General features: G+C 47.1%; 1 protein-coding gene across 8 annotated transcripts in view; it reads left to right on the top strand.

Moving 5' to 3' along the window:
- The window catches only part of Hectd4 (HECT domain E3 ubiquitin protein ligase 4), a 154,624-nt gene that overhangs the window by 74,530 nt on the left and 64,771 nt on the right, over positions 1–15,323 (top strand). For 5 of the 8 annotated variants that reach the window (XM_052167566.1, XM_052167561.1, XM_052167562.1 and 2 more), the window contains exons 18-29: positions 1,740–1,864; positions 3,395–3,548; positions 4,481–4,581; positions 5,772–5,970; positions 8,251–8,397; positions 9,407–9,511; positions 10,326–10,489; positions 11,000–11,233; positions 12,812–13,004; positions 13,150–13,254; positions 14,287–14,375; positions 14,687–14,862. In XM_052167566.1, the coding sequence (XP_052023526.1) occupies positions 1,740–1,864; positions 3,395–3,548; positions 4,481–4,581; positions 5,772–5,970; positions 8,251–8,397; positions 9,407–9,511; positions 10,326–10,489; positions 11,000–11,233; positions 12,812–13,004; positions 13,150–13,254; positions 14,287–14,375; positions 14,687–14,862 (1,792 nt within the window). The remainder of the gene's footprint in view (positions 1–1,739; positions 1,865–3,394; positions 3,549–4,480; positions 4,582–5,771; positions 5,971–8,250; positions 8,398–9,406; positions 9,512–10,325; positions 10,490–10,999; positions 11,234–12,811; positions 13,005–13,149; positions 13,255–14,286; positions 14,376–14,686; positions 14,863–15,323) is intronic. The other 3 variants (XM_052167565.1, XM_052167564.1, XM_052167563.1) reach the window with 1 other exon arrangement.

Raw genomic sequence — 15,323 nt, 5'->3', positions numbered from 1 at the left:
AGTGGCATATAACCTATAATCCCAGGGCTTGGAGAGTGAGCCAGAAGGATTGTGGGAAATCCAAAGCCAGCCTGGGCTCCCACAGAGTGAGAGCTGGTGAGATAGCTCAGCTGGTCCTTCCTACTGAGCATGAGGGACTGGGCGGTGCTCCTGAGACCCTCTGGGATGAGAGAGCAGCGGTTGTCGTCTCTTCTAACCTCCACAGTCAGCCATGCTCTTGCAGATGACCTGGGTTCCATCCCCAGCACTGTATGGCAGCTCACAGCCATCGGGAACTTCAGTTCCAGTGGCTCTGACCCCCTCTTCTGGAATCCATAGGTCCCCAAACTCTTCTGGTACGCATACATTTGTGTAGGCTCATGGACATATACGTAAATTAAAAAAAAAGGAACTGTTCATGGTGGTACATGAATTTAATCTTAGTTTTCAAGACACAAAGGCAGACACAAAGGATCTCTTTGAATTTGAGGCCAGGTTGGTCCACATAGAAAGTTCTAAACCTCCCAAGACTACATAGTAAGACTGTTATTTAAAACAAAATAAGAACCAAAAAACCAATTTTTCAATGAAAATATGGAAAGCCTGGTGTCACAGACACCTATAGGAGGCAGAGGTGGAGCACTGCACTGGAGCACTGGAGCTAGAGTTCAGCACCCGGCAGGTGCGCAGTGAGCTCACAGCTTGTCTGGAGCAAGCAAGACCCGAATCAAACAAAACAGAAGGAAAAGTAATCATCTTTGTGGAAAAGGAGAAATTGGTATGAACTCTCTGACTTCATCACCTGAAAATCCCACTCTGGAGGCCTTCCTTGGCCATGGTGGGGCCTGCCAGTTCTGCGTGTGTCATTTGTCCTGAGTTTTCTAAAACACATTTCTATAAGTTCAAGGCCAGCCTGGTCTACAGAATGAGTTCCAAGACAGCCAGGGCTACTCAGAGAAACCTTGTCTGAAACAAACAAACAAACAAACAAACAAACAAACGAACGAACTAACTAAAAACAAACAAGAAAAGAAAAGAAAGAAAAAGAGAATATGTACAGACAGAGGACTCTTGGCAAAGGCAGAATGGGCTAGGTAGTCTGGACTTGGTGGTCTAGCATTTCCAAGAAAACCAAGACCCAGAGATGCTGTGTAGAGATAGTTCACTAATCATAAAATAGCTGTGAACTGAACAGTTGAGGGCCGTTGCCTTGTCTGCGTTCCAGAAAGTCTGTGCTGTTCTCTCCTGTTCAGTAACCCACAGTTGCTGCTGCTTACCTGAGCTTCCAGCTTGGTGCATTTGAAACGTGCTGGGCTAAGATGCTGGGACAAGGCCACTTGTCCGGTTTGAGCATGCCATGGTTTGTCTCATCTTACTCACCGCCTATCCACGCGCTTTTTACTGTTGTGTTTTCTCTTTAGCTGTGCTCAGACCTCCCGAGGCAGTCCTCCACCCGGGCAGCGTCTGGGCCTCCAGGAGCGCTCTTGTGCTGGATGGGACGGGAGCTAGGCCTTGCTGCTGGGCACACAGTGCCTTCCCTGTGAAATACTGCGTATTTCTAGCTGCACTCCAGATTCTGGCCTCCCAAATCAAATTCCTACCTGCCACCCAAGAGGAGCTCACTGCACTGGGTTTCTACTGGCCACGTCATGTCATCTGGAGATGTCTTGTTAAATAACCATGTTCCGTCATGTTGTCTCTGTGAGTGCGTGTTACTCATCACAAGGCTGGAAACTAATTTTTTGGTCTCTTGTGCCTAGGAGTTAAAGACCAGTATCTTGGCTCTGGCCACCCAGATCCTGACTGGATGTGATGAGGTACTGGAAATGCTGCAGCAGGTCACCACTGCCCTCATAAACAGTGACCTCCCTGACCGAGAGCAGAGGTGAGCTTGGGGACAGCCACCTGAGGCTTATCAGTGAGACCTTTTAGGATGGACCTCCAGGTGACCATCTAGTGTACAAGCCTGTTTGCAGGAGGGGTTGAGACAGGATTGGAAAGCCAAGGGCAAGGTTCTGCTGGGTAGCCTGGCCTCCAGCATGGTCACGGTCACTTGCTTCATGGCCTTGCTTCCTTTCCTTTCTTTTCTTTTGGTTTTTTCCGTCCTTTTTTGCTTCTTTCTCTTATTTCATTCATTCATTCATTTTCGAGGCAGGGTCTCTCTAAATAGCCCTAGTTCTCCTGGAACTCATTATATAGACCAGGCTTGAACTCACAGAGATCGGCCTGCCTCTGCCTCCAAAGTCCTGGGATTAAAGGTGTGTGCCATGACTCCCAGTTCAGAGTTGCCTTTCAACCATTTTCCTTAGTGCTGTACCGAGTTCCTTTGGGGAGGAAGTGACTTAGTGGCACAGCTAATCATCTGTTGCACAGAAGATGGCACAGTGCCTCAGCACCAACTCATGTAGACTCTTCCAGAACCGGGGCCTGAAGAGAGGGACCTCTTCTACAGTAGCCTTTTCTCTGCTCTGCTTGCTTTTCAAGATGTTACATGCTGGATTTTTATAATTTGGACACTGAGATATATTGGCTTACTGTGAACCTGTTGCAGTCTTTGTTTCAGTGTGTCTGTCCTGTGTCTCAGTCGTAGATGGTAGATGGGCATAGGGCTGAGAACACTATAACCCAGGGAGGCGTTGCACCAGGACTTGTGAGGATGTTTGTTCTCTGCTGCCAATGCAGGGAAGAGGTGGAGTGTAATGGGAGTGTTGGAATGGGGTGCCCAGTGTTCCTTCCAACACCAACATCCTCACTAACTTTGGAGAACTCACAATCCTCGTAGCAGAAAAATGCAATATTAGAGAGTGATTTTAAAGACTAATTTAAAATATGCCTGTTTAGTAGTCAAATCCATACACAAAGAAAGTTGAATGGTGGTTACCAAGGCCAGAGGAGGCAGATTATTACCAAACAGGTAGAATTTGGGTTTCACAGAATGAACAGAGTTAGAAAGGTGGACAGTGACAATGGCTGTACATGATTCTAACCCTAAAATGCATGCCTCAAAATGGCTAGGGTAATAAACTACATGTTAGGCACATCTTACCACCATAGACAGTATGAAAACAGACTTGCCTGCTTCTCTGAGTCCTTGGAGTGGAGGTCCCAGAGGATGGGCAGGCACTCCACTTTGTAGCCCTTTTCCCTCCTTTCAGACACAGCGCAGGACAGAGCCAGCAGCCCAGAGCCCAGAGCCTTGGAAGAACACCAACCACTTAGAGAAGTCACAGCATGTCAGGACCTGTATATGAAGGGCTAGGAGGGTCTGGAGATGCATGCTCTGGACTAAAAAGCCTCTTTCCCCTCAGTGGTGGGGTTTGGATAGAATTAACTAGTTGAAAGCCAGGCACAAGGATGTGATGGTTGGTCTCTATGAATGAACTTGCTTAGAATGTGTGCTGTCCTGAACTTCTAGGTTAAAAGGCTTGGAGCAAGTTACCAAGGCCACTATGCTTGGTCACCTCCTCCCGGTGTTGCTGACCTCCCTGATGCACCCCAATCTACAGACCCTGACCATGGCCGATGCCCTGATGCCTCAGCTCGTGCAACTGGTGCTATACACCAGCCAGGTGGGGTCCCATATTCCACTGACTAGCTCTGAGTTCACTGTCGCGGAGGTGGGGGCACTATAAATACAGCCAATCCTTTATAAGAACCAAGAAAACCTTCAAACCTAAAATACAAAGTGGCATGTTCAGGGCCTAGTTTTAGCTGTTGGTGTGACTTAATGAGCAGCCATGGTCTGGCAAGTGTTGATGGCTGACCAGCTGGTGTCAGACTGACAGCCTACTATACATCCAGTGTCTTGAACTCTGACCTACTGAGAGTGCTGGTGTCAGACTGACAGCCTACTGTGCATCCAGTGTCCTGAGTTCTTGCTAGCTGAGAATAAAGTGCAGGAGGGAACGGGGAGGTGGCCTTACTAGTGGGCATTCTGAGAGAAGGACAGCAGCAAGGACTGTGAGGGTACAGTGTGGCTTGCAAGTTCATGTTTAGAGCTATCTGGGTAAGACACAGAGGGTGTAGTCCTTGGGAGCTCTGGGGATCCAGTTAGTGGATACTGTTCTTCCTGTGGAGTAGCACCCCCTTCAGCTCCTTCAGTCCTCCCCTCACCCTTCCATTGGGGCCTGGCTCAGTTTCATGGTTGACTGTAAATGCCTGTATCTGTATTGGTCAGATGCTGGCAGAGTATGGATGGGTCTGTGGTCCTGCTACATATGTAGCAGAGGATCGCCTTATCTGGCATCAGTGGAAGAGGGCCCTTGGTCCTGTGGAGGCTTGATGCCCCGGAATAGAGGGATGCTAGAAAGGGTGAAGGAGGAGGGGAGTGAGGGAGCACCCCCTTAGAGGCAAAGAGGAGGAAGACATGGGTTGAGGGGTTTATGAGGGGAAGGCTGGGAAGGGGGGCATTTGAAATGTAAATAAATAAAATAATCAATAAAAAAATTGCAAGACTTAAAAAAAAAAACAAAAAAATACACACAGATGGTTTATGTTTTAGACGGCCTTGCTGCTTAAAACCCAGTGTCCAGTGTTTGCCGAGGTGAGCTGTTCCCCGTGTGGCACCTCAGAGCAGAAGTGCAGGCTTTTCCCTGATGAGAGGTAACGTGTGCATGTGGTGGGAGTCTTTCGAGATAGCAGGTTTTAACTAGGCTCAGCTAACTGGAAAGGAAAATGCTTCAGGGCCAGAATTGCATAGCCAGCTGCAAGATTGTTTTAAATTTATAGGGACAAGTTAGACTGCATTCACTTTTAAGTGAAGAGACCTGCTCAAAATTGACTTGGAGCTCTTATTATAGTGGGCAGTGGGCATATACATGAAAGATTGAGTTTGGTCTTTAACTTTGCTCCATTGGGGTTTATGTTTGTGGTTCCCGTTGTAGCTGGGAGATGTTTTGTTTTGTTTTGTTTTGTTTTCAGACAGGCTCTCACTGTATAGTCTACATAGATGCAGTCTATGCAGACAGGTTGGTTTCAGACTCACGGAGGTCTGCCTGCCTCTGCCTTCTGCGTGCTGGATTTGATTGTGTGCACGACCACACCGGGTCGGGCTTCCTTAGTTTTAAGGAGTTAGGGGATCAAGTGATTCTTTCACTCGTCCTCTCATGGCGCTGGAACTACAGGGCAGGAACTTCCCTGTGTACAAGCTCACTGGGTAGCTCAGGCTGTTGAATCCTGAGCCTCCAGCATGTACCTCCCCAGTGCTGGGCCTATTTTATCAGTGAGCCACTGGCATCAGGACAGCTCTGTAGCCAAGCGGAAGGAAAGGAAGTCACTGCATACAGCCACATCCAGATTTTAAGTTTGTTCACAGCCTCAGGCTCTGGAGTTCTTGCAAGCTGAGAATGGAGAAGGGTGTTTTATAGTCACCTCTCCTGGGTGAAACTACACAGGAAAGAACTGGAGACTCATGGGAAATAGCCCAGCCTGAAGTCCTGCTGTAGTAACTCGTGATGGGCGTTAGTGAGTCTCCTGGCTGTTTTGCATATCCCCTTGAAGGAGTAGGAAGTGCATGGTGCTCTCCCCTCGTGCGTGAGAAGTGATGTGAAGCCTACTAACAGGAAGATGAGAAATGTGTACATAGTGCGCTTCCAGATGCTTTCCAGTGCTACTGGGAGCTCTCACAGCGCTTGGGGCTCTCACAGCGCTCAGGGTTCGCACGTCAGCCTGCTGACACGTTATATGGGTGGGAAATTGAAGGATGCTTTCTTAACTTGCGTTTTGCATTTCAAGTTTATTTTGGTTTTGTTGTCCTTCTTAAGCTACACTGCTTTCTCTTTCTCTGGTTTTAGAATGCTAGAAGAAAAAGAAGAGCCAGGCTTTCTCACTGGCTTAAAGATCCCTGCCCCATGGGCTGCTGGGAAGACCGTGGAAACAGTACACCCTGTCAGAGATAACTATAAGTTTAAAGAGACGGTTCACATCCCAGGAGCTCGCTGCCTGTACCTGCGGTTTGACACCAGATGCTCGTCTCAGTACGACTACGACAAAGTAAGCAGGAGCAGGGGTCTGTCACTGCAGCCTCGGCCTAGCTGCTACTTACTTTCCTTTGCATTTGTCGCCAATTTTCACTAGTGTCTGCCTTAGGGCCCTCTCAGGAGACTCCCTCAGCTAGCTCTGGAGGTCTTGGCTGAGGAAGTTGAAGAGCCTCACCTCTGTATCTGACTGCATTGCTGTAGGTGTGCAGATACTGCCACTCTGAGTATCCGTGAGCTTAGGTCTTGGACAGAGGACATCCTGTGGCTCTGCTGCCTTCTGCCTTCCGTCTTGAGAGTCGTGTAGGTGTGTGATGGCCATTGGTCTAGAACTGTCTCCCTGCCTCTTCTGGAGTTTTCTGGTGTTCTGTGGAAGCAGGTGGCTTATAGAAGGGCTCAGATACGCCTGAGTCTGGCTGGCTTGTCCTTCTTTGCTGTTGTCTCAGGCACCTGTGTAGATTTTGAGGAAAAGCAGATTCCAACTGGAGGCTTAATGAGCATTCAGAAAAGGCAGGAGTTTCTTCTGCTGCTGTTGAGTTGGAGCCTTGAGGGCAGGCTGATAAAAGAACACACAGCCCAGAGCTGCTCCTGCTGTCTGTGGCTGCTCAGCCACATGGCCTCTCTGCCCGTTGGGAACAGAGTAAAGACAAATGTCTTTTTTTTGTTTTTTTTTTTGTTTTTTTTTTTTTTTTTTTTTGGGTTTTTGGGTTTTTTGGAGACAGGGTTTCTCTGTGTAGCCCTGACTGTCCTGGAACTCACTCTGTAGACCAGGCTGGCCTCAAACTCAGAAATCCTCCTGCCTCTACCTCCCAGAGTGCTGGGATTATAGGCGTATACCACCACTGCCCAGCAATAAGACAAATGTCTTAATCTCACCAAGGGAGGCTTTTAGGTTAAAGGTAACTCAGCCATGCCTGCCTTGAGATGGTGAGACACACAACCAGATGTAAAATCTTCCTCCCTATTAGATTTTAGGAGAGTCAAGCATCTTAGATGTATGGAGGAGTTGAAAATGTGTCCTGAAAACTCATCCTAGCCTGTAGCTGAGATGCTTCCTGGAGCCTGGCCTGGCCCTGGCTCTCTGTGCCTCCTCAGTTCAGCAGAGCCTGCAGTGTCTCCTGTACAGGCAGACGTTATTTACCCCTTTACTTGGTATCAGTTGTTTTTTCCTTAAAAAGTAATAATTTGCCTCTTCTGGTGTGTACTGAGTTGTGCCTGCTACATACATTACAATTATGATGCACAAGGAGGCTTCCCACATAGGCAAAAATATATTTACTTTCCCATTGTCCCTGGCTGGCTTCAGCAAGAAGTCCAAAAGGAAAGAGCTCACACGCTGACAAACATCCAGAGTTAAAGACGTAGCGTTCACGACCTGGCTTAGCTACCAGGTACATCAGTGCATTGCACCCTCAGGCTTGCTAGTTACAGAAGCTCGAGCACTGTGTCCTCTGGACACACTTGAATGCCAAGTGAGCCGCCACTCTTTTCTATAGAAGCAGCTGGTGAGGGCCAGATGGCTCAGGTGGTAAGCCTCTTGTAACCCAAGCCTAATGGCCTCACGTGCATCCCTCACAGACCCTGAAAGGAGAGAGACAACTAACTTGACAAAGTTGTCCTCTGGCCTTCCCGCATGGGCCATGGCACACGATCCCCACATGCACATACACCATGCAAACACAGCTTTAATAATAAAGAAATCAGCCAATTAGATAGAAGTGGGTGATGGGAGAACAGCATTAACAGATGAGAATCATCCTCCAAGCAGCAGCCGCCTTCATTTCTTTACGCCATTAAGCAATGTTTGAAGAATGTGTGGCTTGTTTTCATTTTGTTGCATTTTTAAATCCTTATTCATTTTTTTGGTGCTTTTATTTTGTATTAGGTATTAGAGCCTGCCTATATTAGCTCACTAGATTAATTTTGGGGAAGACTTAAGGGGCCAAACTGCACCTGTTGTTAATGAGTTTCAACTAGGATGAAAATAGCAATCTGAGAGGTATACATAAACAGTCGCCAGTGTGATTAGTTAGACCTTCGTGTCCCTGTGCTAACCGAGATTTGAAAATATGAGAAATGTGACTGTGATTAATATCAATCATTATTTTTCTTTCACTGCCTTATAAATACCAATAGCTGATTGTCTCCAAACTTGTATCAGCTAGACTTTAGATATGAGGATCTGTTAGTTACGTTATAAGGAATGACACTAGTGTCTGGCTATAAATGTATGTTTTTACAAATATTTTTTGCAGCCTCTTTATTTGTAGCTGTTGTTTTTGTTTTTGTTTTACAGTCTAACGGTCTATTTTCTGTTTTGAAGTTGGTGATATACGCGGGGCCTAACACAAACAGTAGGAAGGTTGCTGAGTATGGAGGCAACACTCTGGGATATGGCAGCCGGAGTGTCTTAGGAACTGGTTGGCCGAAGGACTTGGTGAAGGTATGGCATTAAGTCACAACTTCTTTCTAGAAAAGCAAGGTGGCTGAAGGTTCTTTATGGGCCTGAGGACTCAGTGTGACCCCAGAAAGCATTTGCAGTGGAACTTGAATTAGTTAGGACCACATTGCTAGGCATATAGTTAATAGTTAGCCAGGCACATAGCTAGCTAGTTAGGGCCACATTGCTACGGCTATCACCTTTCCACTTCTATTTAGAATTACCCTCCCTTCGCTTGTAGGACATCAGACCCCTGTCCAAGCTAGAGCTTGAATCCATCCACAGTGTTCTTTGTGGTCATTGGTTGTCAGAACTGTTTCTTTCCTTGGGACTGCTAGTTTTCCCGGGTCCTTTTCTTGACATTGACTATAGAACACAGCAGTTTAAAAGTTTTGAGTTAATGTTTTAAAAATTAATTTGACCTTTGAAAAAATAATGATCAGATCTCAAACTGACATGACTGGGAGGGGTCCTGCTTTATGTTCTGGACCCTTGAGCTGCTCACACACTTGTGCTCAGGGTGCCAACAGGGATCAAGCCTGCTCACCTCACATATGTTCCGTGTGTTTCCTGAGCCTGTATGTTGCGTATACAGTGTGCCTACTTTAACTGGCCACTGACAGTGGTCTGCCTGGGACGTCTGGCCAAGCTAAACCCAGATCTGCTGCTCTTTGCCCCTTCATTGCCACGAGTGGGTCTGCAGAGAGATGAGGGAGAGAATCGAGCAGAGTCCAGATGGGTCTGAGTTCTCAGACAGCGGGGCTGCATAGAGACGCTATCTCAAAAACAAACACCACAAAAACCCGGAAATTTCTAAGGCAGAGATTTGATTGTAAACTCCAGAAGCAGAGACAGGAGGATCATGAAATCAGATCAAGACCTTATCTCAAATAATAAAATAAAAATAAATAAAGCAATCAAATCAGTCAGTCAATCTCTGAAATATATTGTTCTCTTGGAAATTGTTTGACTTCTTTTTAAAGTTCATTTCCTCCTCCCCTTAAATCTAAAGGTTGAAGGCGATACAGTCACCTTCTCCTTTGAGATGAGAAGTGGCCGTGAGCACAACACTCCTGACAAAGCCATGTGGGGCTTTGCTTGCACAGTCCGCGCTCAGGTACTGACCCTAACACTGCTGTGGGCAGGGTGAACTCTGCTGTGTGCCTCCTGACAGAGGTCATATTTGCCTTGGAAACAGGGCAGAATATGAGCCACTCTTTCACATGTCTCTTCATCAACAAGTAGGGGCTAGCAGAAGTTTATGGTCAGTTTACGGACAGAGAGGAGCTGGGATCTCAAATCAGTCCAGCAGCACAGGAGCCTCTGTGGCCTGGAAATGACCAGACACTAGCATATTCACTCAGCGCAGAGGCGGGTGGGACACTCAGTTGACATAAGCACATAGATTTCGGGTTAGGAATTGAAGGCCCCGTGGGTTGTACTGTGGACTTGGAGGTTGCCTGAGCTTGACCCACCATAGAACCTATGGGGCAGAGCTGTGGGCTAGCATGTGCACCCTGTGAAGCAGGCAGGGGTCTGTTTGTCCTCTGTTTATTAAGCAAAATGGCTGCTACCCAGAAGGCATGTGGGTATCTTGAGTGCAATCGCTGATGGAATCCAGGTCTGCATTTGACTAGACTTAGCTGAGAGCAAGCAGCCTAGCTTCCTGCATGGGATTCTTGCTTTTTCTGATTTGAAGTCTGACCAGCTGTTCCCTCCCCAGAACTGTGTTGAGACCTCATTCTGTGGTTCCTCCAGTGCCACCCTCTCTGTATTTCCGATGTTGGGTACTGTAACTGAGTCCCATAGCGGTTGTACTTGGTGCTGCTCTAGGAAACCTGGTGGGGATGGTCCACTGTGGACCAGTCAGCTCACAGTGCTCCTCCAGACTCCACTGACTCGTGTATGTGCTTTGCCTGTCTGCCCTACAGGAGTCCTCGGAGGATGTCTCCGGAGGCTTGCCCTTCCTGGTAGACCTGGCCTTAGGTCTGTCTGTGTTAGCTTGTTCCATGTTAAGAATCCTATACAACGGACCAGAAATTACCAAAGAAGAGGAAGCTTGTCAGGACCTGTTGCGATCCAAACTTCTACAAAGGTAACCAGGTCTGCATGGTGCTCGTTCTGCCCACAAACAGATGTAGACTTCGTGTGGAAAGCTGTGCTCTGCACAGTTCTCAGTGTCGTTACCCAACCCTCTCACTGGTGTCTAAATGTCTTAGGAATGGCATTAAAGTGGCGCCCCCTGCCTTCTCAGCATTAACATCTTGGAACTGCTCAAGGTTTTCTCCAGTCTAAACACAGTACAATTGAAGGATCCCCCAAAGGGAGGGTAGATGTATGGTGAACGAATAATGGGGAGGGGGGTAGTAATCGTGTGATGCTTTCACCTTTCCTAGGAAGCCGCAGGGTTTCCTAATAACGCTGGAAAGGAGGAAGACTCCCAAGATTCTTCCATACAGTGTTGAGCTTAGTCTCTGTAGGTTTGCTGAATATTCTGGATACACCATGTAAGCTTGCGTGTGTCCCATGTAGCCGGAGCCCTTCCGGCTTTCCAGTGATCTTAGTGACAAGGAATGCAAAGCCTCATTTCTCCATGTCTCCTCAGGTGCCAGTGGCAGGTAGAGGCCAACGGTGTCATCTCCCCTGCCCTTACTCCGAGCCCCTCTCCACTGCCACTGACCATAGAAGAAGACAGAGAATTCACCTACCCCTCGGATGTCCTCCTGCCTCCTGTTGGGAACTACTTTGACCTGCCTCGGATCAGGCTGCCTCCAGGGATCATGATAAAGCTCAGGGAAATTTCTGGGCGTGCACGACCTCAGTTTAGACCAAGTATAAAGTATGTTCAGAGAGTGGGGTTGCAAGTGAACCTTGAACTTCAAGTTTACTTGGGGTTGGGGTGTAGTTCAGTGGAAGAATGTTTTTCTCTTGTGTATAAGTCTCTGGGTTTGAGCCCCAGCACCATAAAAAATTAGTTCAGTTATATGAAAATCTTATATTTACTTATAGACAGGATCCAAGTATTTAGGTGAGCCCACCAGATGGCCAGTGGGTCTCCTTGTATGGCCGTCTAATCACAGATGCAGCCCCTGGAGCGTTGGTGTGCAATTCCATTTCACATTTGTTGAAACTGAGAGTCTGTGGGTGGGCCTATGGGGGGGGGTGAATTTCCAGTGGGATTCTGATGCATGGTAAAACATGGCAAGTTCTAGATTTTTCTGACAGTTTGACTTTGAGTTGACCTCAGCTTCTACTTTTGATTTCTATATAGTTTATAACTCATCTTTACTTGTGATTCCCAGGGAAGTGGCACACCTGAGGCCTTAGAGTCACACGTGTGCTGTGCTCTTCTTAGCCTGAAGGCTTCCTTCAAAGAGCAGAGTCACCCATTTCAGAGAGTACATAAGATTTTTAATTAAGAAAATACATAAAAACATTTTTGTTTTATTGCTTTTTGTGGGATGGGTGTACATGCACACCGTGACACACATGTGGAGGTCAGAGGGCAACTTGCAGAAGCTGGTTCTCCTTCTGTCCTGTGTGTTCTGGGGATCAAACTCAGGTTCTTAGACTTGGCCACAAGCCCCATTCTCCAGTGAGCCCTCTCGGCTCCATAAACTGCACTCTGTTTATCCCTGAATCTACATGCACTACACACCACAATCTCAGTACTGCATAACACCAGTTCCAGAAGGCGAGTGGGGCCAAAGGTCTGGGGGCTTTTGTTTTGTTTTGTTTTGTTTTTTCTTTTAAATTCACTTTAGATCCTCATCACAACCTCCCTCCCTCCTTTCTTCCCAGTCTCATCCTTCCAAATCCCTTCCCCTTGAAGCTGTTTTTATTCTGGGTACACGGGAGTGCATGTTCCCATGGCTCAGTGCACAGAGGCCAGGCAAGGGACACGCGGTGTCCTGCTCCACCACTCTCAGCTTCACGCTCTTAAAATGGAAACCTGCCATTTGGTGTGACTGGCTGCCCACTAATGCCAGTATCCTCCTGTCTCTGCAGTCAGGTGCAGCCTCATCTGACTCTCACGTGGTTGCCACAGACTGGCACTCTGGTGCTCAGACTTAGTGCCCAAGCCAGCAAGCCAGCCCTCAGATTCCTTAACATCTGCTCAAGAGCCCTAGACCTTCCTTCTGTGATACGACTCCAGCTCAGACTACACGCATCTCACCAAGGGAGATGGCTTTGATTTTGTTGTTTGGTTTGGTCAGCCAGTGTCAGTTTTATCAGCTGATATACTAAGCTGGTTGCCAACACATAGCGTCTTCAGTGCTACTGTCTCTTCCTCTAGTGTAATACAAAGGTTATATTGAGCCAGTGTTTGAGTCGAAGCCTGCAGTTTTCATCCTGTTACATATAGTGCTTCTGAGTTCTGCTTAGCTTGCCTGACTGGTGTCCATTGTCACCGCAGAGAAGTGATCCAGCCCGATGTCATGGAGGAAATGGTGGTGTCGTGTGTTATTAAGCACTTGAACTTGGTTGACGCACTGCAGTCCCTGATCAATTTCCAGTATCAGGAAGAACATGCTGAGGAATATGATTTATTGTGTAAAATTATGGGAGAGACCTTTAAGAAGCTCAACGCCATGGAGAGACAGCTGCAGGTGAGTGAGAAAGGAGCCACGAACCAGCTGTAGGAGCCTGAAGGAAGTGTTCCCTCCCTGTCACCTCACCAAAGACTGCGCTCACAGAGTGACTGCCTTCATTTTGTCTTGTATCTTTGTCCATATTGTGTTTTCAACCCTCCAGAGCGTGGCTGAGCTGGAGCAGAAGTGGCAAAGCGAGGCTGAGGATGCTGCGCAGGGGAAGCTGGAGAACAACATGCCTTTCTTTTATGATTACCATTTTAATGAGGTGAGCAGCGTGCGAGTCAGCAGCGGGCATGCCACTGAGAGAGTAGCTGGGCCACATGTGCTCACACGCACATGTTATTTTCTGAAACCTGAATACTGGGACACACCCATCCTCTAAAAGGTTAAATAAAAGTGGCTAGGTTGATATGTTAAGATATATAAGTAGTTGATTTTTAACTGGTAGATTGCATTGTACAAAGCTGAAGAAGTTATTAAGCTGCTGAAAGTCTTGGTGGGTTGAGGTGCTTGCCACCAAGCCTAGTGACCTGAGTTCCAATCCCGGGAACAATGGTAGAAGGAGTTGCCCTCTGACCTGCACGCACGCACTGTGGCATATACAGTCCCATACTCACACAGTATTGTATAAGAAAATAAGCAAATAGAAGGAAAGGAAATTACCATTATTATCAAATTTTGCTATCAAACCTTAAAAAACAAAACATTTAAAATACAATTTAAGTTGGCAATCCCCAGAAAATAGGCCATGGAATTTTTTTAAACGTTTACTTATTTATTTTTGGTTTTTATTTACTTATTTATTATTTTCGAGACAGCATTTCTCTGTGTAGCCCTGTCTGTCCTGGAACTCACTCTGTAGACTAGGCTGTCCTTGAGCTCAGAAATCTGCCTGTCTCTGCCCCCCAAGTGCTGGGATTAAAGGCATGCGCCACCACTGCCTGGCTTTTCAAATGTTTATACTATCAAATAAAAGTATGCAATTCCAGAACTCTGAAAGTCAAGGCAGGAAAATTGTGAGTTCAAGGTCATAATCAAGGTCATAGGCTATAAACAGACTTTGTCAAAGAGTTAGGACTGAGGCTTTAGAGTCCTGGTGGTGCACTGGCTTCTAAGGCCAAAGCACAGTTCAGTGCCACAATGCAAAAGTGAGAGCAGAGGCAGGCCCACTCAGTCAGCAGCAGGGCACCCAGAGCAGAGGTGGCAGCCCATCCAACGTCGTTTCTCTAACAATGTGCCTTGAGCTTGGTTCCTGCAGGTCACGCATACCATCTTTTCTTGATTTTTCCTTCTTTAGAACAAAATGAAAGAACTAGAGCTTTTGTGTTCAATGAAGGAAGTCTCCTTTGATGGAAATGATCTTGAAAACATGGTCCTCTCACTGAGGTTAGTGATGTTATTCACTCGCCAGTCTGATGTCTCACCTTGGTGCTCAGGACACCACGGGCCCTGTCCCTCTTAGTGTTGTGCGTTCACTAGACACTCAGAGCTGAGCTGACTGCTGAGTCAGCTGCTTTGGTTTGAACTCTCAGAAGGTAGCACAAGGCATTTGAAACCAAAACAGAATGCTTGGATGGAGCAGGGGCAGGTGAGCGGTGTTCACTAGGAGGCAGACGACTTCCTTCCCGTCCTTGTCCCAGAAGACTGTGTGGGGCGAGCTAGAGAATGACTAAACCCACCCCAGTCTCTCTCTCTAGGGAGAAGTTCCTCCAAGAAGTGAATTCTCTCACTCAGAAGCCCTCCCACCTGCTGGCCAAAACGAAGACCCTGGTGAAGAGTCTGATGAACCGAGCTGAGCTGTTGCTGCATGTCACCATAGCAGCCCAGTCAGGCCTCACCAGGAGCAGCTCGGGGACGCCGGCAGAGACGCCCGGTACTGCTCCAGCTCTGGCCTGCTCCGTTCCTAAAACACATCCACACCTAGGTTCTCCTACAGCAACAAAATAGGAAATGGGAGATTTCCCTTAGTCTCTAAGACTTGACTCCCGATGAAGTCATCCTGAATGGGTCCCTTTTGGCTATGAAGGTTCCCCCTGGGGCATCTGAGGAGAGCAATGGTGCATGTGTGCGCAGGGTGTGTGTGTGTGTGTGTGTGTAAGTAATGAGTCGCCCTGTTTTAAGTTCATGGTTTTCGTAGTTATGCAGTTGTATTTCAGAAAAACAGAAACAATTGTACTCAGCACTGTGAGTCTTATACTGTGCCAGTCTTTCTTCCTTTACTCAAAACTGAGTTATTACTGGGAACCCCCCACCCCTGTCACATTTTTTTAAAAAGGTTTATTCCATTTTTAAAAACAGTTATTTTTTGTTTATGAGTGCTTTACCTGAATGTAT

Source organism: Apodemus sylvaticus, chromosome 22 (genome assembly GCF_947179515.1).
Source record: "Apodemus sylvaticus chromosome 22, mApoSyl1.1, whole genome shotgun sequence".
Taxonomy (NCBI): domain Eukaryota; kingdom Metazoa; phylum Chordata; class Mammalia; order Rodentia; family Muridae; genus Apodemus; species Apodemus sylvaticus.
This window is presented reverse-complemented; position numbering and strand designations above follow the sequence as displayed.